The sequence below is a fragment of the Myxocyprinus asiaticus genome, chromosome 28, assembly GCF_019703515.2.
Source record: "Myxocyprinus asiaticus isolate MX2 ecotype Aquarium Trade chromosome 28, UBuf_Myxa_2, whole genome shotgun sequence".
In the NCBI taxonomy this organism is placed as follows: domain Eukaryota; kingdom Metazoa; phylum Chordata; class Actinopteri; order Cypriniformes; family Catostomidae; genus Myxocyprinus; species Myxocyprinus asiaticus.
In genome coordinates this window covers 44,024,309-44,046,934 of record NC_059371.1, presented here as the reverse complement: position 1 = coordinate 44,046,934, position 22,626 = coordinate 44,024,309, and the positions used below count along the sequence as shown (strand labels likewise).

At 40.4% G+C, this 22,626-nt stretch overlaps 1 protein-coding gene across 9 annotated transcripts in view; it reads left to right on the top strand.

Annotated features, from left to right (window-relative positions):
• LOC127418567 (zinc finger protein 501-like) overlaps positions 1-22,626 on the top strand; it is a 240,533-nt gene that overhangs the window by 184,063 nt on the left and 33,844 nt on the right. For 3 of the 9 annotated variants that reach the window (XM_051659179.1, XM_051659178.1, XM_051659169.1), the window contains exon 2: positions 5,036-5,288. The exons of 5 other annotated variants lie outside the window; for them this stretch is intronic. In XM_051659179.1, the coding sequence (XP_051515139.1) occupies positions 5,036-5,288 (253 nt within the window). Of the gene's footprint in view, positions 1-2,573; positions 2,614-5,035; positions 5,289-22,626 lie in introns of those variants that run through there. One more of the 9 variants, XM_051659173.1, reaches the window with a different exon arrangement.

Genomic DNA, 22,626 nt, shown 5'->3' with positions numbered 1-22,626 from the left:
AGAAGGAAACAAACAGGCACACTGCAGCAGTTCCTCTGACTCCCTGCGGCCGGCAGTGACTCCTCCATCCCCTGGCAGATGGCAGCGGGTCCTCCAACTCCCGGCGGCCGGCAGCGACTCCTCCATCCACCGTCAGATGGCTGTGGCTCCTCCCCTGTCGGACGGCAGTGGCGACGAATCACCGACAGCGTATCCCTCCTCCTTACCGGGTTTCAGCACCAGTGTAAAGTGGGCACCAAGGTAAAGTGGGCAAAGAGGAGGTGGGAACCGGCAGAACAGTGAACTTAAACTTTAATGACATAAATTAACTTAAATCAACTCAAACACACACACAGCACGCATGTTGCTCTCTTGAACTGGTGTCTCCGGCTCCCTTTTATCTCTCTCTCCCGCTGATTAGTTGCCTCAGTGCTGGCTGTGCACCCTCATGCCAAGCCCTCCTACTCGTCACAATATGTTTTATAAAAAGTTACAGAACTCCAGAAGTAAAAGTGAAACTTTATGGGCAAGTACTTGAAAAAGTCAATGTCATAAGATATCTAGGTGTCTGGATGGACTTTAGGTTGACCTTCAGTACACATGCTCAGAAATGACTGGATAAATGTAAAAAAGGTATAAATATATTACTTTCACTTCACTTTTATTGTCACACAACCATATACCCAAGTGCAATAGTGGGTGAAAGTCGTGGGTGCAGTTTTATTAATGTGTTTAGCAGGAGCTGAATGGGGTGCAAGTAGAATGTCATTAAGATGAATATATTGTGCATTGATCATGTCTACGCTGGATTATGGTAGTATTATTTAAAATTCTGCATCATCGACTTTGATTAAAAAAAATTTAATATAGCACAGGCACAAGCTTTAAGAGTATGTTGTAGGTTCAGACAATGGGTCTTACAGAAATAACAATTAGTCCCACTGTTGTAAAACCCAGTATACCTCCCTGGCTAGTCCCTATGCATAGAATTGAACTCCAACTACAGGATAAATAAACAAATGAGATATCTATCCCTAAGCAGTTTTTAGAATAAGAATTAGAATCAGAATGAACTTTCTTGCCAAGTGTTCTCATGTACACAAGGATTTTTTTGGTGATAGAAGAAACAAGTGCACACAGAATATTACAGTTTTCCCAGTCTCAATAGCTGCTGCCTATCTAACAGAAAGCTGCTCATCCAACGACAGATTGGGGTGGGCACGGACAGTTGGGTCATTTTGGTTGAGAGAAGATCAGGCATGATGATATTGAAGGCTGAACTGAAGTCCACAAATAGGATTCTTGCATAACTCCCAGGTCTCTCGAGGTGTTGCATGATATAATGCAGTCCCATGTCGACAGCATCACCCACAGACCTGTGAAGTCCTTCAGATAGGCCAAAACCAGTCTCTCAAATGACTCCATGACTACAGACGTGAGAGCAATATCTAGATCAGGCATATTTCTCAGTGCTCAGTATATATACAGATGGTTCCAAGAATCCTAACTCTGGTCACACAGCTACAGCAGTATATATTCCTCAATTCAAAATCAGCATAAAGAAGAGGACGACTAATGACATTTCACTATACAACAGAATTAATAGCCATTTTTTAGCCCTACAATCAGCCCATGAATGTGGTTATATGTTCTAGTGATGGGTCGTTCATGAACGATTCGTTCATTTTGCATGAATCTTTTATGTGACTCAGATAAACGAGTAGTCTCAGAGACTCAAAGATCCAAGTCAGTAAAATGATCCTGTCTTGCCATCACTAATATGTTCTGATTCATACTCAGCCTTAACTAGTCTTGTAAGTGGGCAGTCTACATCAAGACAAGATATAGTTAATGAGATACTTACAAGTTTGCTAAAAATAAAGAATATGGGAATAATGCTAAGTTTCCTGTGGGTACCTGCACACGTGGGAGTCCAAGGAAATGAAGTAGTTGATGATTTGGCAAAGCAAGTAATTGAACATCCAGAAGTTGACGTTTACATATCTAAGCAAGGCAGGTGTTAAAGGGAAAATTATGACATTGATGAATACAAAGTGGCAACTATTATGGGAGGTAGAAACAAAGGGGAGACAACTTCACAGTATCCAAAAACAAGTTGGTTCTGGAAGAATTTGTCATATAAACAGGGAAAATACACCATAATCGCCTGTCTTCGAATAGGGCACACTGGTTTAAATAATTCATTATCCAGAATAGGGAAACATGAAACAGGACAATGTACAAACTGCACTCAAATAGAAACTTTTGAGCATGTGCTCTTAGTATGCACAGCATATGAAAGAGAAAGACATGAGCTTACACAGATACTTAGAACAATAGGTGTAAATAACCTCACATTGCAAAATCTCCTTAGTAATGCTCCAGGACAAACAAAAGTGCACAGTGCTTTATTAAAATATCTACAAACAACAGGTTTAAACAACAAAAGGATTGAAATATCACACACTGTGTATAAGTAATCACATTTTGTATTAAAGTATTATTATTATTATTATTATAGATTTTTTCCTTCCATTCGGGGCTCCATACTCCTGTCCAGTTGGTGGCGGTAATGTCAATAAAATATACAAGAAGAAGAATTCAGACACTGTTACAGTTTGAGCGCTCAGTTCGGTACGTGTTCAATGTGTTAAACAGCATTTGTGTGATTGACATTTATTTGTATATGTTGTTTTTCTGTCTTTGGCATTTTAATAACTGTAAAATACGTTTTTTTATCGACGCATATCGCTTTATTTTGTTACTGACGCTTTAAAAAAAAATCAATTTCAGGAGAAACAAACAGAAATCTGAGAATATTCTGCTTAAATGAGCTCTTTAAATCCAGAGACTGACTGTAAATGAGTTCAATGAAGGTGATAATATATATTGGAGAGACGGGCACAAACAAACACTTTTTGGTTTCCTGAAGTTTGTGTAAATACTTTTGGGATTACTGGTCATATACAAGAGGTGAACAAAACAACTAAAACACTTCAGAACAGGTTTATTTACACTTTCTGTCTGTGGCTAAACTCATGTTTATATTTTAGTCCAGTTTGAAGACGTGTTGGTAAAGTTCAGTCTTGACAAACTTTGAGTAACGTCCCAGAAACGTTGTGGTAATGTTCTAATAAAGTTTCTTAAACGTCCCATAAAAGACGTTATAGCAGCATGATCCCCTGATCTTCAGATAATTTACACGAGTTGATGTTGTCATAATTATATTATTTTTTGTAGAGTCAATATGCCTTTTGGATACCATCCTTGACCAAATATTAATAAAATTAATATTATTTATATTATCCCATATGATAAATATTTTACTGGAGTAAATGTTGATTTAATCATATTTTTTTCGGCATTGTGATTTATAGATTTTTTTTTAATGGCCGCATGAGACAGATTTATTTTTTATATGTAATAGTTCTGCAGAGAATCGGATACTGCGCATGCGCCTCACCTGGATCTGTAAACTCAACAAATCTACTTTTATTCTTCATTTGATAAAGTGATTTGCCGATCAAATATGTTTTGTGTTAAGTTTTAAAAACTTTCACCCTGTATAATTGTGTAATGAAATGCCCTGTTTGTTAAATCTGCACATGAGAAGTCTTCTGTGAGGCGAGCTGAGGTAAATTTATAGATTCTCTTTAGTTGTAATTATATTTACATATTCCCTTTAGTATATTTATTCATATTTAGTGTCCCAGTTTGTGAGTACATTAAAACATAAGAGATGTTGGCATTTAACCTGTACCAGCCTGGACCAAAATCTATAGTTTATAACTTTAATTAGATTCAGTTAAACTTGCTATAATTTGTTTGCTATTTTACATCCTGTGCACCAGTGTGAAGACATAATTTTCCACATTGACTGTTTACTCGTAAGATTCATTATGTTTTTATGTCCTTTATATTTAGAAGATAAATACAGTGAGTAACTAAGTTTATTTTGTGATTAAATATATTTTATGCTGAAAGATTTATTAATTTAGTCAAAGTAAATGGGATTTTAAAAACAGAAGAAAAAAGACATGTTTTATTTATATAACAATGTTTCACCCAACTAAAATCATCATTTGGCCAAGAATCTAACATCAGCCCTGGTTATCTGCAGGTAAGGTGGTATTTAAAGGTGCACTCAGTAACTTTTTGCTTGTGTCATCTTGGACTTACAGTGACACCTAGTGGTGTGGATGCTGCATCATTCAAAATCAAGTTTTCATTTACAGATGCCATTGTAGAAATTCACTATTCACAATCATCCATGATTAATTTAATCCAAGAGTGAAAGTGTCCAATAACAAGACGGTTATTGAGATTGAGTAGTATTTCAGCTTGTCATGTGATTCTAAAATGGCCGCCCCCATGAGGGCACCCCTGCCCCATGTAGAATAAAACAGCTTTTATAAGGTCACTGATATGAATAGGGTCCTTATCTCATGTGAGCGGTCATGATTTTGTACAAATGTTTCATAATTACAATTAATTTCTTTAGGAGTAAAACTTTATTAGTGGGGAAAAATAACTGAGTGCATCTTTAACACATACAACTATATTAATATAATGTAAAGATAAACATACTAGCGACAGTGCTGTTACGAAAATATATTTTGTTTGTTTCTCTAGGAAGATTGAGGGAACCAGGCAGTAATAAGTCTTATGGACTGAGAGCAATTAACAGGATTCTTCAAAAAGGCCTTTAGTCCACACATTGTGTCCTTTAGGTCATAAAACTTGAAATCCCAGGACAATGGCAGCGAAATGTCTGACTTAACATCAATGAATGTGCATCTGCTTAATTTCAACTGCTACAGAACAAAGCAGGACTTGTGAAATTTAAACAGACCTGCAATTCACCTCCCCCAGGGTAAAAAAAAAACCTTTCTCACGAGACTCCAGCATTCTGTGGCTCATCTGCTGCATAACACCATACTGTAGCAGTAGCACGCTAACCAATTGTACCATCTCAACAGAGCTGTATAATCATTTAATAATGTTTTTGAGTTTGATGAATGTCAGTCCATTATAATGATGATGTTTTTGTGTTCAGATGTTCATCATGAGAGAGCAGGTGGATGTGATTCACGCTGGAGAACAGCAGATGCTGCAGACACCAGTGAAGATTGAAGTGAAGCAGGAGGAGATAAAAGAAGAAAACAGAACAGAAGAAGAACAGAGAGATGAAGATGATGAACAGCAGATGCTGCAGACACCAGTGAAGATTGAAGAGAAGCACGAGGAGATAAAAGAAGAGAACACAGCAGAGGAACAACAGAGTGATGAAGATGATTTTATTCCTTCAGGTATGTTTCTTCCTTTAATGTTGTTTTACACTTTCATGGCAATCAACTATCATGTCAGAATCTGTTACCAGATGAGTTTTATCACTCAAAAGTCACACAAATGTTTTTTTTTCCCAGCTGTCTTTATTGTCATTTTAGAAGCATTCATTTGTCTTTTAAAAAGGTAACATTTTAATTTTAAGAAGTCATTACAGTCCTTCAGGAGCAGTGACTCTGGATTAGGGTTTCTGTTTAAAGTCCTAATTTGTTCTCTTTTTGTTATTAACAATTTTTATTGATTCCATTCATAAAACAAACAAACACAACATCAAATATGGAATCAATTATATACATTAAACCCCTCATCCCAAACACCCCCCCCCACCCCCGACACTAACACGCACTACAGTAGTCTCCAACAATTAGAACATAAAAATAAAAAAAGGTATACTTTCAAAAAACAACAAGAATGCACATACACATCTAAACTAGAAATCCCTCTCCACTGCCCCTCCCCGAGAACCCTCCAAAAAAGCCAAATATCCACCCCACTTCTTGTCAAACAAATCCCATTTTCCCAGCCTTCTATAAATAACCTCCTTGAATGCTGCCACCCCGCACCACTCCTGAAACGAGGGTGCCCCAGTCGACTTCCATCCCCTGAGGATGATCCATCTGCCGATCATAACTCTGGATAGGACCCAACTTTTTAATGTCTATCCCCAATATTAATGACCGCCTCATCGCCCAAGCTACAGAGTCTGGGGCAAAATGAAGATTTAGTGTCCAATACGTCACTTATAAAGCTCTGAACCCTCAACCAAAATTCTTGGATCTGAACACATTCCCAAAACCCATGTTTTTTGTCCCTGTCTTCTGATTGGCATCGCCAGCAGGTGGGTGTGTCTTTAAGACCAAAACTATACATTCTTGAGGGGGTCCAATTGAATCGATGCAAAATCTTAAATTGCATCAGACGCACCCTTGCATCTCTACATGTAGACTTGACGTATTTTAGAATCCTAGCCCACACTCCTTCCTACAATACCAAGTTTAAATCTTTCTCCCAGAATCTCATGACAGAAGTTAAAGCGCCATCCCCCAGACTCTGAATTAATAGGAAGTAATACACTGATGCCTCATGACCTTTTCCAAAAGCAATAATCAACACTCCCAGAGTATCTTCCGCTTTAGAGGGGTGTATTCTACTCACAAATATAGTACAGAGCAGGTGGTGCAGCTGTAAATCCCTAAAGAACTGAGATCTGGGAACCCAAAATGTTGAACCATATTTTCAAAGGATCTGAACACTCCACTCTCATATAGGTCACCGAGTGTATTAACCTCCCTCACAATCCACTCTGACCAGCAGAAAGGGGACTTATTAATACATAATTTTGGGCTCAGCCATATGCTCGAGGCAACATTTAAATAAATGTCCGAATTAAACACTCTGGACACTTTTGTCCATACCGGGTGCAAATGCGAGATAACGTGGTGTGACTTAACTTCTCCGGTTAGTTTAATAGAAAGGCTTTGCAGTGGCAAAATAGGGGCCAGAACTTCCTGTTCAATACAAACCCAGGGAGGGGCTTTCTCAGGTGGAAGCGATAAGTGAGCCAAATGTTTGAGACCGAATGCATAAAAAAATAAAACTCCCACAATCTTTGGGAGGCCTAGCCCACCTTTGTCAATCAGCCTATGTAACTTATTGAAATGTAATCTGGGACGCTTAACATTCCAAATGAAGGACTTCGCAATGCTATCAAATTGCTTGAAATAAGAGAGGGGGACATCTACAGGGAGAGACTGTAGCAGGTAGTTGAATTTTGGAATACAATTCATTTTAATAACATTAACCTTCCCAATCATAGATAAATGTAATTAAGCTCACCTGCCCACATCGCTCGAAAACCCTTTTATTAAAGAGACAAAATTAACTCATCGCACAAATACTTAATACCCTGTTTGGGCCACTGGAAGGCGCTTGGCTGAAAAGCCGTTACTGGGCAGTACATTGTCAGAGACAAAGCTTCGGATTTAGACCAATTGACTCTGTATCCTGAGAAATTAGAAAAGGAATTAATAATTCTGTGGAGGCAAGGCATAGATCTAGTGGGGTCGGAGACGAATAATAAAATAACATCTGCGTAAAGCAAAAGCTTATGCACCATACCTCCCACCACCACCCCTGGAAAATCATCTTCTTGGTTCCAGGGCAAGACAGAAAATAATGGGGAAAGAGGGCAACCCTGCCGGGTGCCCCTGTCCAGAGTAAAATAATCTGAAATTAATCCATTTGTTTGTACCGCCGCTACAGGGTGTCTATAAAGTAACTTAATCCATCTAATAAAAGTATTCCCGAACCCATATATTTCCAAAACCTTAAAAAGATAATCCCATTCTACCATATCAAACGCCTTTTCGGCATCAAGTGAGATGGCAGCGACCGGAGTCTGATCATTCGCCACTGACCACATGATATTGATGGAAACGCCTAATATTATCAGAAGAGCTGTGGCCCGAATAAACCCCACGTGATCTGTATGTATAAGATGTCATAACCAAAATTTTTGACAATATTTTAACATCTAGCTGGATCAGGAAAATTGGACAGTAACTCTTACACTCGCTTGGATCTTTGTCCTTTTTGAGAATCAGACTGATCCGGGCTTGTGTCATGGTTGGTGGAAGCTTTCCATTTTTTAATGATTCCGTATAAACTTCTAACAAATGTGGAGCCAGTTCTCTAGCAAAAGATCTAAAAAATTCAGCGGCCAAGCCATCTGGCCCTGGAGCCTTGCCTGTAGTTAAGGCCTTAATAACCTTGCCAAGCTCCTCCAAGGTTATGTCAGAATCAATAGAATTTTTTTGCTCAGTCATCAGTTTAGCGAGTTCTAATGGTTCCACAAAGTTTCTAATATCTTCATCAGTAGACAAAGACGTGGAACTATAGAAATCAAGCTAGAATTCTTTAAAAGCATTATTAATATCAATGGCCGAGGTAAATATTTCACCACCAGCAGATTTCACTGAAGGAATGGTAAAAGAAAAAGACTCTCTCTGCTTTATATATCTAGCCAAAAGCTTCCCTGCTTTGTCCCCCAATTCAAAGTATGACTGTCTTGCCCTGAATAGCCAAAACTCCACCTTCTGAGACAAAATAGTATTATATCTGTATTTCAATCGGGTCAGTTCTCTGAGGCTATCAGGCGTCATTCGGCGCTTCAGCTCTGCCTTGGCACTTTTAAAATTCCCTTCAAACTCCATGAGTTCTCGTGCTTTGGATTTTTTGATGAATGAGGCATACTGTATGATCCGAACCCTTAGAACCACCTTAAGTGCCTCCCAAGCCACGCCCACAGAGGTTACTGAGGACCAGTTGGTCTCCATATAAACATTGATTTCAGCCTTTAATATTTGTTGGAATTCAGGATTTTGCAAAAGGGATACATTAAAGTGGCAACTCTATGATTTATTTTTCTCCATATGTGACAACAACTCTAAACTCACCAGGGCGTGATCTTAACAACATTAGTGCAACAATCAAACCCCAAACTTTCCCAGGAACCAAACAAACAGAAAAAAGAAAAACATGCGCATTAACCCCACGCACGACAGCACCAACCGGAGTCCATCCTTCTAAACTCAAACAGTTCATGTGTGCCTACGAGAGCTCCCGCGACAACTTTGCCATCGGATTGCTCGAGTTCGGTGTTTTTATACAAATTTTGTAAAACAGAATTACACAACAGAATATAATCTATAAAACAAACTCCAGCCAGTAGGCAGAACCAGCACACACACACACACACACACAATAAAAAGGCCATTCAGTTTTCTCGGACAGTCAAACGAATGTTTAGTGAGCCGGCCCATTCGACTGCTACATGAGTGCAACAAATGACCCAATCACTCCAATGTCCTGCAAGAACTACTCCACAAAACAAACTCCAACCAGTAGGAGCCATAAGCACAAAGAACATGCAGATTCATCCACAACACTGTCCCGAAGGTGTGCTGCTACACAAAACAAACTCCAGCCGCTAGGCGGAACCAGCACAAAAAGAAACAAAAAAGGCGCTCAGCTTCCTTGGACGATCAAGTGGATGTTCAGTGTGCCAGTCCACTTGGCTGCAACGTGAGTACCATAAAATAACTTACTCAGTCCATTGACTTTATGAAGGACAACACTTGCTGTTGACACGTAAATACTTTACGGCCATCCTTAGCATCTATCCTCAATTTGGCCGGGAACATCAGTGCAAAAGTGACCTTCCGTTGATGTAAGAGTTTCTTGCATTCCTTGAATCGATCACGTTTCTCTCTTGTCGAATTCGCAAAGTCTGAGAACAATAAAATGCTGTGGTTCTTCCAAGAAAGCCTTCCTTTACTCCTCGCCTCGCGTAACACCAGATCTTTATCGGATGATCTCAGAAATTTGGCCAGAATTGATCGAGGCCTGTCTCCCTCAGCAGATCTCCGAGCCAGAAACCTGTGAGCTCGCTCGATTTCCAGTTTATGGCCTGTTATGTTGAGCAGATTCGGAAAGAGCCGTTCCAGGAATTTCACCTCTTCGTCCTCAGGAATTCCAACAATTCTGATGTTATTTCGCCTGTTCCGATTCTCCAAGTCCTCCAACTTCTCCCAGACACGCTCCAAATCCACCTTGGTCGCTAGCGGATTAGCAGCTAATTCCCTCGCCGATGACTCCAGATTATCAATCCGTTTCTCGACATCCCCCACTCTTGTAACCAACTCAGAGAATTTAGTCTCCATGGCAGTGCTCGATCAACGTATTACAGCAAGATCCTCCAAGTCAGCAATGACTTCTTCAGCATTGCAGACACGTTCAACTATTCTCGCCGAATTTTCTTCACTTCTCCGGCCAAATCGACACGTAAGTGTCGGTTTATGACATAAAAAGTATTAAAACTAGCAAAGTGCGCAGAGCTCGCCATTCACACGTCCGAACCTCGCATGGCGTCACATGAATCCTAATTTGTTCTCTTTAAAAATATGGCTTTAAAGTGATAGCTCACGAGTCGAAAGTCAATTTAAAGTTATTTTTCAGATTATACACTTGGTACCACAAATATGTGTACCTGTAAGTTGCGAGGTGGGGCCTCCATGGATCAGACTTGTTGGTCCTGCACATCCTATAGATGCTCAATCAGATTGAGATCTTTGGAATTTGAAGGCCAAGTCAAAACCTTGAACTCTTTGTCATGTTCCTCAAACCATTCCTGAACAATTTTTGCAGTGTGGCAGGGCGCAATATCCTGCTGAAAGAGGCAACTCCATTGCCATTAAAGGGTTTACTCTGCAACAATCTTAAGGTAGGTGGTACGTGTCAAAGTGTCCATTCGTCCCTGTGGCAGCGGGGGCGTGGTCAAGCGTCCGTCCGGAGAGAGAGAAAGCGGTAAGGGTGCTTGCACCTGAGCTAGATTATGTTTAACACCTGTCTCTAATTCCAGTGAGTATGGGGAGAGCGGCATATAAACAGCCACGCCACCAGCAGCAGAGAAAGAGAGACTGGCACAAGGAAGGCCACGGTGCTACAGAAGCTGTTGTGTTTAATCTATTGTGTTTGTGAAGCTGAAGTTTTTAAGTAACTATATGCCTGTGAAGCTGATGAGTTTGTGAAATTGTAAAGCACTGAGGTGGCCAATGAAAACACGTACCTGAATCTGGAAACCTCGCTTCCCTGTGTTCTCCTTCCCTTCTGCCTGTGAGGCAGTGTTACAGTCTCCCTCTCTCTAATTCTCACTAAGTGGTAGGCGTTAATGAGGGGAAGATGCTTGTTTTTGATGGTGATGTTATTGAGTCCACGGTAGTCAATGCAAGAGTGGAGGGTGCCATCTTTCTTAGACACAAAGAAGAAGCCAGCACCAAGAGGTGAAGAGGAAGTGTGGATTATGTCTGCAGCTAGGGAATCGCGAATGTATTTTTCCATGGCCTCCTGTTCAGGTCTGGAGAGATTATACAAATGATGGGTAGGCAAAGGGGCTTCAGGTAGAAGATCAGTAGAGCAGTCATAAGGGCGATGAGAGAGCAAAGTGAGAACCCGATCCTTACAGAAGACCTCACACAAGTCATGATACTTCGAAGGAATTGCGGACAGATCCAAGGATTCCAGGGCAAGTGGCGCAACAGCGGCCTCTGCCGGAGGTAGGGCAGACTGCAGACAGGTGGAATGGCAGGATATACTCCAGTTAATTATTTTTCCAGAGGTCCAGTCAATGTGTAGGTTATGAATTCATAGCCAGGAATGTCCTAAGACTAGAGAAGATGTAGGTGAGGATATTAAATAAAACTGAATGTACTCATGTGATTTCCAGACAGGACTAGGAGTAGTGAAACAGTGTGTTGAGTTATACGGGCTAAAATTTTTCCTTCCAAGGCATTCACAGTGACAGGAGTGTCTAGCAGTTCAGACAAAATGTCGGCCTGGGTCGTGAGCTTGACCTCCAGAAAGCTGTCGTCCACACCAGAATCCACCAGAGCTAACAGAGAAAAGGACTGCTGATTAAAATACACTTTAGCTTGTAATTTTAAGCAGAGAGGGGAAACTGAGGAGAATGTAGTTCGGCTCACCAGTAATCCTCCTCCTACTGGAGAGTGCACCCTTTTGGCCGAAGAGGACAAGTAGCAACAAAATGACCCAGCTGACTACAATATATACACTCACCCACCCTCATTCTATGGCGTCGTTCGGTAGAGGTGAGATGAGCACGGCCCAACTGCATGGGCTCATCAGACGGTGAAGAGTTGGTTGAAACACGAGGATTAGAAGGTAATTCGGCGGTCCTCTTTCCATTCGACCGGTAAAAAACATGAGTTGAGGGTGCAGGGGGAGTGAGACAGGATTTAACCCTACGGCGTTCTCTCAGGCAGTTATCTAAAGTGATAGAGAGGGCACAAGTGAATCAAGAGGATCAGATCCATCCTTAACTGCTAGTTTGTCCTTAATTCGGTCATCGAGTCTGAATTATTGTCTGAAGAACTCCATCATTCCAGTCCAATTCGGCTGCTAGGATGCGGAATTCCACTGAATATACATCCACACTTCGAGAGACCTTACGGAGCGTGAGGAGGTGCTTCCCGGCTTTAGCTTCATGAACAGGGTGGTCAAAAACTTTCCTGAGTTCAGCAGTAAAAGAGGCATAAGAGTTTAACAAGGCAGTTTGACTGTTCCAGACCGCTGTGGCCCATGCTAAAGCATCTCTCCAGAGGAGCCCAATGACATAAGAGACCCTCGCTTCATCCTCAGAATATGTATGTGGCTGCTGGCCAAAAACTAGAAAACAATGAAGCAGAAAGGACTTACATTTTCCTTAATCACCGGAATATGGTTCAGGATCCGGGACATGTGCCTCATGTAGTGGGTGAGTGTTCTGAGAAGGAGGTTAAGGGGACACTGTGGGTGCTGGCTGACAGGAAGTGCGACTCATAGACCACTGAGCAAGAAGAATGGAAATGTTTAGTTTTTCACAAATTTGAAAGATCTGACCTGTCAAGACTTGATTGCTGTCGGCAAGATCCATAACTGTTTTTCGTGCTGTCCAAGAAGTACTCCTTGCCCAGATAGGGCATTGTAAACAGTTGCTGTGTCTGCTGAGTCCATAGTGGACAGATTATTCTGTTATACCAAGTGGGTGGGGGGGAGGGGGGGGTCAGACCCAAAAGCAGCACACAGTGAGAGCGCAAGTTAAACAAAAACTGTTTATTAACAACGGAAATAGGGAGGTAACTGGCAGAGTGGAGCGGTGGGTAGAAGGTTAGGCATGGCAGGCTGGTGAGGATCGGGGCAGAAGAAAACAAGACGGGAACAGGCTGGCTGGGAGAGTGATGAACCTGGGAATGCATGTGTGACACATCAGGGGAATGAGCTGCCATGCCACCATAACAAACCAACTCAAAAAACAGAGGGAGACAGACAAACAGAAAAAAAACAGGGAATGAACATCCTGACAGTATAACCCCCCCCCCCCCACAACAGGAGCCTCCTGGCTCCATGTCTGCTCCTTTATTCATTCTTGAACATCAACATTCTTTACGTAAACAGGCAAGCATTCACATACTAAATATGACATACTTTCGTGAATATTCAATGTGCAAGTAACGAAACATGAAAATACCTGATTAAAAATCATAATGGTTAATTCATTGGTTTTACAACATGGATAATACAAGATTAAGGATTATAATCATTGATTTGTCAGTTATAAGTGATTACAAATCACTACACATATTTTAAAAGGTACATCAGACTATAATCATTAATTTGTCAGTTATAAAAGTGATCACAAGTCATAACATAATTTTCAGAATTATTTAGCAAGGCTAGGTATTGTGTAAATTTTGGTACAAAAAGGTAGATTTACTGTGACTTTGTGTGAAATGTTCATGGATTCCTTTTTAGCTGCTGTTTGCAGAAAAATGATCACAATGTCTTGTGATCTCCTGATGAGTCTAGTTTAAGTGTAGCAAATTAGTTTATATCGAATAACATTACATGAGGTAGTCTGACAATATCTAAGGTAGACAGAAATATGAGAAGATCAGGAACAATGTTAGTTCCATGTGTTAGTAAACCCAGTCTTGGAATTTCATGGCTTCAGATATTGCTCTCTTGAGTGTAACTTAAAGAAGGAGGAGGGAAATCCTCCTTTGTTCCTAGACTGAGAGCTTCCAAATAGAATACCAGATTAAAAGTTATAATGGTTAATTCATTAACAGAGCATGGTGATGCATGACTATCTGTTATTGTATATGATATAGTCAGGCTAAGCCTGGGATATACAATTATCTTGTACGCTTTGTCAAACATTAGAAAATCACACCGTCAGTAATGCGGGACTGAATTTAATTGTTAAATAGCCATTTGACAGGTGATAAAACCATGTATCTCTGCTTAGCTAAAAAATTTAAAATTCAACTGTAAAAGCACGTAATAAGTTACCACTAATCAGTGAATTTAATGTGGGTTTATTATCAGTAATAAAGTGTGAACACCACCAAACCCACTCAAAGCAATATTTAACCCATTTAAAAGCACCAACAATATATGAAACCTTAGAAAATAATTACATTTAAAGATGCATCTTGTAAGATTCAGAAACCCTTGTTATTAATGACACCTGTGGCTGTTAAGTGAACTGCAACCAGCTACCTGTTGCTCGTGCTCGCCCTCGTGCACACACTCCATAGGGATGCGAGCGAGCGAGCATCGACCAAAACAATGACATAACATACAACGAGACTGAACGTGATTCACCTACATCATGCTGACAGATGAGGTAACATAATTAAAATTACACAGTTATGATTGTTTTACTACAAACTTTGAGACTGTATATTATATTTGACTCTCCAGTGCTGGAACAGGGCTAAAGCAAAGTGTGGATATAGGTCTGACTATGCGAGAGAGTAGTTTGAAGTAATCACTTTTCTTTGCATGATACATTGACTGCATTTATACGATAGCCTATGTCGGCGTTAGCTAGCTAGCCAAGTTTATCAATAGCTGTTAGCTAAATTTGGTGGATGATGACAGTGGCTGTTTATAAAATAGAATGTACATTATAAATATGTTGACACAATTCAGTATTGATGTGATTCCATCACAATTGTCATTTTGATATATCGATGTGTTATTGTTTTATAGCAGGGGTCGGCAACCTATGGCACGCGGAGGGGTAATCACTGGCAAGCCAGCAACAGCGAGAGAGGTGTAGACTATTTTATTTATATAAATTCCGCACCTGCATTCCAATCTACATCTTGATGTAATCCTTCCTCATGATCACACAAAATGTTTTCATGAGCTGAATGGGAGACTAAACAAAAAGTAAAAATGTGAGGAGACTGCAGTATACCCAACAGACTCTTGCAGCGCGTGCCAGTCATTCACGCATCACGAGCTGGCAGCTTCACGTTCGCTTAATCACGCGAGTAAACGCGCCAGCTTCGCTTCGGTCAGGCTGTGCGGATGACAGCTTACATTCTGTGTTTCATTTGTTTCTTTATGCTTTCAGAACAACACGTGATGTAATAAGGAAACACCACTATGAATCCTTGAGATTTACAACCCAGCAACAGGTACACCTTAAACCACTCAAAATTATATTAAACGATCAAAAGAGAAAACAAAGAAATCTGAGTCTAATCAAAATATAAAATAAACCTGGAAATAAAGTTTTAGGATTTTGTAGGTGTGATTCACCAAAAATGGCTAAATAGTTGATCAGCTTGTGATGCGCGAATGGCTTGCGTGCGCAGTGTGAGTCTCATCACACTTTAATAGTGTTTAGTCACCGATTCAGCTGATGAAAACACGCTGCATGATTGTGAGGAAGGATTACATCAAGAATGTAGACTGGAGTGCAGGTGTGAAAAACTTAAATAGAAGTAAAATAGCCTGCTCCACTCTCGCTGTTGCTTGCATGCTATGATTACCCCTCTGTGATTTTGAAAATGTAGTAGTGACATAATATAAGAAATATTTAAGATTGCACAAAATTTCGTGATCAGTAATCAAATAAGCAATTTTGTGACATTAACTGTGTTAACTAATTTTGTACAAAAGGACAGGTTTTCTTTCATCAAAGCATTTAAGATGCTCTGTGAAAATTCACATGCAGGATCATGATATATCATAATCATTGGGTTTTCACTCAAACTGTTATGCTGATAATAACATTTGTAATAAAATAAAAAAAATGATTAAATTAGAAAAATGTAAAATAGAAACATTTTCACAAGTGGACTCTAACTTCGGAAAATCACATACATGCACATATATATACAGCTTTGGAAAAAATTAAGAGACCACTCCAAATGCTTCTTAAATCAGTATCTCTACACAGGGGCGGACTGTCCATGGGAGAACCGGAACTTTTCCCAGTGGGCCGGCCGAGAAACGGGGCCGAACGGGCCACGATAAGCTGAACGGGTCTTTCTAAATATGGAACAACTAAAGTTATTTTTACTGCCAGTGTTACAGTTTATGAAGTCATGAAGAGAGTAGGAAGAAATTTCAATAATTAGGTAACTCTGAGGGCATTTACAGAGTCTTTGCTGCCATCTTCAGGACAAAATGTGTTACAGCATTTTGGGATGTTTTTTTGGACAAGCTTACACGTTTTGGAACCAAATGTTATGAGAAAATATATTTATTCCCCATCTTCACACCTATAAAGTGCAGTGCAACCAGAATAATAAAAATACCTTGTTGAAGAACAGATGAAGCTAACAATACTACATCAAAAAGACAATAAATTGTGGGGGAAATGCCTCCAGTTAAACTGCATTGTCCTATTTTACCTTCTATGGGCATTTGTAAATGTCTTCTCATGTGTTTTTCTTTGATGACTGAAACATATCATTGCTTAAGTCTTGTAGCAAAGAATAGATCCTGAAGTTAAAGACAATATATATAAATAATAATATAAATTAAATTCCTCCCGTTGATCATAAATACATGGCATAGTAAACAACTCTATGTCTTAACAATAAAAGGCATTACTAACACCGCATCCATCTAGCCAACTCTGTTTTTCATAACACGAGCTTGAGAAAGCACGGCTGTAAACTCGTCCTCGATCACTTGACTGCTGCTGAAAGTGTAAATCAGGTCGATCTGGTCCAGGGTCCTTTATCCTTTTTTTCTTCAGGTGAACACCTTGTGAAATTTTTATTATATTTTTTTCTGTAAAGATAAAACTGAATTTTCTTTCATTTGGATGAAATGCTGTGCCAACCTGAAAGTTGACAGTTCAACTTCAACGGGGTTAACAATCTCAACTAACAATCTAACAATCAGTCAACTAACAAGCGTTATTGAGAACAGTCGAGAATCGTCCAATCACAAGGTCAAAAAAACAAAAAAAACCAATATTGATACGCTACCAACAAAACTGGAAGTGTCCGGGGCACAGAGAGCTGGAAAACCGATTAACAGTTTGTGAAACTTCACGGTTAATCAACTGTTAAAAACGGTAACTGTGCATCCCTAGTAAATAACACATTTTATAGAGAAATACAAGCAATATGTTGGTCAATTCTACTCAAACAGTAATGAATAATGACATAGAAAGCAGAACTCGGCAGCATCCATCCAACCATCTTTCTTAATTTCAAAGTGCGCTATTTTCTCTTTGTGTGAAGGTTTGTGTAATCTGAGACTGTATCTGTATCATATTCTGTAATATAGTATTGACTTAATTAAATTTGTCAGATTTTGCATTTTTATGCCTCTATCAACCGCTATAAATGACTATAATCATAAAATTAAGTTATTAATCTGAATTGATGGTTCAATTATTTACCTTTTGCAGAGCAAAAATAAAAAAATAATACTGGAGGTTTGATCTGCCATTGTATTGGTGTTTAATTTGTTTTTGTCATCAATTTACTGTGTTCATTGCAGAACTGATGGAAGTGGAGGAGAAACGTCATGATTTCATAACTGGAGAAAAATCTTTGAGTTGCTCAAAGACTGAAAATAATTTCTCTCCAAAAAAAACTCAAAGAAGAGCAGCCAAGAAATCTTTCACCTGCTCTCAGTGTGGAAAGAGTTTCACAAGTAAAAGCAATCTTAATATACACATGAGAGTTCATACTGGAGAGAGACCGTACATGTGCCATCGATGTGGAAAGAGTTTCAAATGTAAAGGCAATCTTAAAAGACACATGAGAGTTCACACTGGAGAGAGGCCTTTCACATACCATCAGTGTGGGAAGATTTTTGCAAAGGCAGACCGTCTCAAGAATCATCTCTGCTGCCACTCTGGAGAAAGACCATTTGAATGTGATAAGTGTGGGAAAACATTTGTTGTAGCAGCGTACCTAACACAACATCTGAAAACTCGCAAAAAAGAGAAACCTTACAAGTGTTCATTTTGTGGAAAGAGTTTTACACGCATGTTCTATTTGAAAGAGCACCAGAAAATACATACCGGTGTAGGAGCTCATATGTGCTTTGAATGTGGGAAGATCTTTACTACAGCCGACAGCTTGAATCAGCACCAAAGAATTCATACTGGAGAGAAACCATACAAGTGCTCCCACTGTGGAAAGAGTTTCACTCAGTCACAAAACCTGAAAACACATGAGAGAATTCATACTGGAGTAAAACCTTACAAGTGCTCACACTGTGGAAAGAGTTTCACTCTGTCAGAAAGCCTGAAAAAACATGAGAGAACTCATACTGGAGAAAAACCATACAAGTGCTCACACTGTGGAAAGAGTTTTACTCTGTCAGGAAGCCTAAAAACACACAAGAGAATTCATACTGGAGAAAAACCATACAAGTGCTCACACTGTGGAAAGAGTTTCACTTGTTCAAAAAGCTTTAAAACTCATGAGAGAATTCATACTGGAGAGAAACCATACAAGTGCTCACACTGTGGAAAGAGTTTCAGAAAGTCACAAAACAGGAAAACACACGAGAGAATTCATACTGGAGAGAAACCATACAAGTGCTCACACTGTGGAAAGAGTTTCACTCAGTCAGAACACCTGAAAACACACGAGAGAATTCATACTGGAGAGAAACCATACCACTGCTCTTCATGTGAGAAAAGTTTCATCTCAGCAAGTTCTTTATGGCAACATGAAAAAAAGAATTGCCTGATTAGTCACAGTGAGCAAGAATCAGCTTCAGGTCAAGTGATATCAAGTTAATAGTGATAATAAATCCAAAGATTGAATTTCACTGTAAAAAATAATTTTGATATTTAGTTGTATTAAGGTGATATTTTTGGATACTGCCCTCATGTAAAAAATAAACAATGGCTAAACATCTATTGCTAAACACTCATGTATGGAACGTATGCAAGTTTGTATCTTTACTATGACTAGTGATTAATGTGGACCTGCTTTCAAAAGCAACTGCAGTCTGAACAGAAGAAAATCAGATCTGTCCGCAGTTTGAACAGTCAATCTAAAAAAAATCAGATTTGAGAAACAAATCTGTTTTTTTTTTTCTGCTGTGTGAACAAAGCATATGTGCCCCCTAACCAAACTATTGCATGTGCAGCTGTGTCTTAAGATGAGACCATCCTGCAGTGCAATGAATGCAGAGCTAACATGACACGAAAGTATCACAGAATACTAACTATACCAGGACTCCACATTGACGCTTCTCCGGGACAAGAGGATTTTTGGAGGGGCAAGTGATAGAGAATTTTACTTTTTAAGGCAGGCTTTTTCTTGGCACCTACATAAACTCTGGAGGTTTTCAAGAGATTTTTTTAGGTGTAGTGAGATTTCTTCTATACCTTCCAGAGGTGTATAGTTGTGTTCAGAATCAGTCTGGTCACCTAAACTGCCAACTGCTGTTTGAAGCATGTCAGTTCACAAATATATTCATGTTGGTCATTTGCGTATAACACAGTGTTGCTCTTTTCCTCCTCAGTGCTGTTTGGCATGTCAGGGCTGCCTACTGTTTGAGAGGTTCGACTTGACTTCCTCCGTAATGCTTTAAACTAGAAAAGTCTCACTAGAATTGAAATTGGTCACATCAGTTTTGAGGTCTGCTCTCTGCAATATCAGCAACGGGAATTTACACCGGGAGAAAAAGTCCATGTATTACTGCCCACTTCGAGCTCGAAATTACTCACCAAGTTGCAAGAGCACTTTGAGGTTACACGGTGAGTCGGGATCTCGATTATGAGGTCAAACGAATGGATAGAGGCGGAGCACACCTCAACTTCCTTAAATTATGGAGAGAGGCGGTCCCCGTGTCCTAAAAAAACAGTAGTTCCAGAGGGCGAAGATCGGGCCGGAGGTGAAGTTCAAAGCCAATTCATTCACCCTGGTCCATTGTGGAGACCACCTCTCACCGTCCCAGCTTGTGGAGGTGGCCAAGTTGCAAAAAGACTTTGTGGACGTGTTCTCCCCTCTTAACGGTTGTACGAACCACATACAACACCATATCGAGACTCAGCTGGGGGTAGTAGTACGTAGCCATACCGCTTGCCCGAACACAAGAAAAATGTGATTCGGGACGAATTAGAGGCAGTGCTCGAGATGGGAGTAATAGAAGAATCGCACAGTGATTGAGCCAGTCCAGTTGTTCTTGTGCCTAAGAGCGACGGGTCAGTCCGGTTCTGTGTAGATTATGGAAAAGTCAACGCGGCGTCTAAATTAGTCACATACCCAATGCCCCGAATTGACGAACTGCTCGATTGGTTGGTTGCGGCTCAATTTTATTCGACACTGGATTTAACAAAGGGGTATTGGCAGATCCCCTTAACTCCATTATCCCGAGAAAAAACTGCATTTTCCACACCGTTTGGATTACACCAATTCGTCACTGTTCCATTTGGTTTGTTCTGGGCTCCCGCCACGTTCCAGCACCTCATAAATAAGATTCTCCAACTGCATACGCCGCTGCCTATTTAGACGATATTATTATATACAGTAACGATTGGCAGAGGCATATGCAGCATCTGAGAGCCGTCCTGAGATTGCTGAGGCGGGCGGGGCTCATGACAAGCAATAAAAAGTGCGCAAGTGGACGGGTGGAAGTGCGGTGTCTGGGCTTCCACTTGGGTCATGGGCAGGTACGACCCGATCCAAGACCAAAAAGGAGGTGAGACAGTTTATGGGGCTGGCTGGCTACTACCGAAGGTTTGTGCATAGTTTCTCTAATGTCACCAGCCCCTTCACTGATCTCACTAAAAAGGGGGTGCCAGATGCGGTCCAGTGGATGGAGGCGTCCCAACAGGATACATGCTCCAAACGTCTCTCTCCTTCATTTTACAGATGGATGCAGCAGAGAGGGGGTTGGGGGCCATGCTCTCACAGGAGGTGGAGGGGTTGGGAGCGGCCCATGCTGTATATTATTTGTAAGTTCTCTTTGAGGCAGACCAAGTAGAGCATGATCGAGTAAGAGTGCCTGGCCATCAAATAGTCTGTCCTAACCCTCCGCTATTACCTGCTGGGGTGGGCCTTCATCCTCTGCTCGGATCACGCCCTGCTTCAGTGGCTCCACCGCATGAAGGATGCCAATGCGCTGATCACTCGTTGGTACCTGGCACTTCAGCCGCTCCAGAGATAAGATCGCTAGAACAGCACAGAATGAAACTTGCACGATTCAGTGTGGCTTCACTCGATATTGCAGCGGCCAGTGGAAAACACAAAACTTATGTGACCCATTTTAATTTCACAGAGAACATTCTAGTATAAAGTGTTGTATGGAGGAAGTCAAACCTCTCTAACTGCTAGACAGCACATACATTATTAACAGCACTGATGAGGTCAAGAGGAGACAAATACATTTTTAAAATAGTCTACACATCATCATCCTTACTAAAATATATATTTTTAATCAAGTATTGTATAGATTCATATTAAATCTATTAGGGTGAATCTATTAAACTTTATTTTTATTAGGCTTCAATTGTGATAGATTTAGTTAAAGGTTTCTAAAATGTGTTTAGGCTATTAGCTTTTTCATAGCAAACACTACAGTTCAAGATTATCAACATTAACCTAACCTACATACCACAGTAATGTGAAGCCACCCATGGTCTTAACTAATGGCCTTGTCATTACAAATGCCACTGATAAACATTGGTAAACTTTCATTGGCAAGTTCAATCTGAAGGGGTTGAAACTTCCATGAACTATGGAAAAATTATTGACAAATTTTCCTCCTGTTCTAGCTGGCGTTTGCCTTTTGGATATTTTTATTGGCAGGGTTGGGGTGTAACGGAATACATGTAAAGGGATTACATATTTAAAATACAAAATATAAGTAACTGTATTCCACTACAGTTACAATTTAAATCATTGGTAATTAGAAAATGTACTGGTTACTTGTGTAACCTCCATTCCCTGATGGAGGGAACGAGGCGTTGTGTCGATGTAGTGACACTAGGGGTCACTCTTGGGAGCCTGAAACACCTCTGGTCTTTGATAAAAGGCCAATGAAAATTGGCGAGTGGTATTTGCATACCACTCCCCCGGACATATGGGTATAAAAGGAGCTGGTATGCAACCACTCATTCAGGTTTTGTGCTGAGGAGCCAAGACAAGGTCCCGGCCATTTCTGCGGGTTGTTCAGTGATGTGGCAGGAGGAACACAGCGTCTCGTCCCCTCCATCAGGGAACGGAGGTTACACAAGTAACCAGGACATTCCCTGTCTGTCACTCACTCGACGTTGTGTCGATGTAGTCACACTAGGGATCCCTATACGAAATGCCGCAACTGGCAGAACTGTGTTACATGAACTGGCGGTGTGTGACGGGCATACCACTGTGTGCCTCATAGCCAGTGCACCAGGCCGACACGTAACCTCCCCCAACGCTGTTATGAGTGTCGATCGGCCCTTTGGGGACAAGTCGC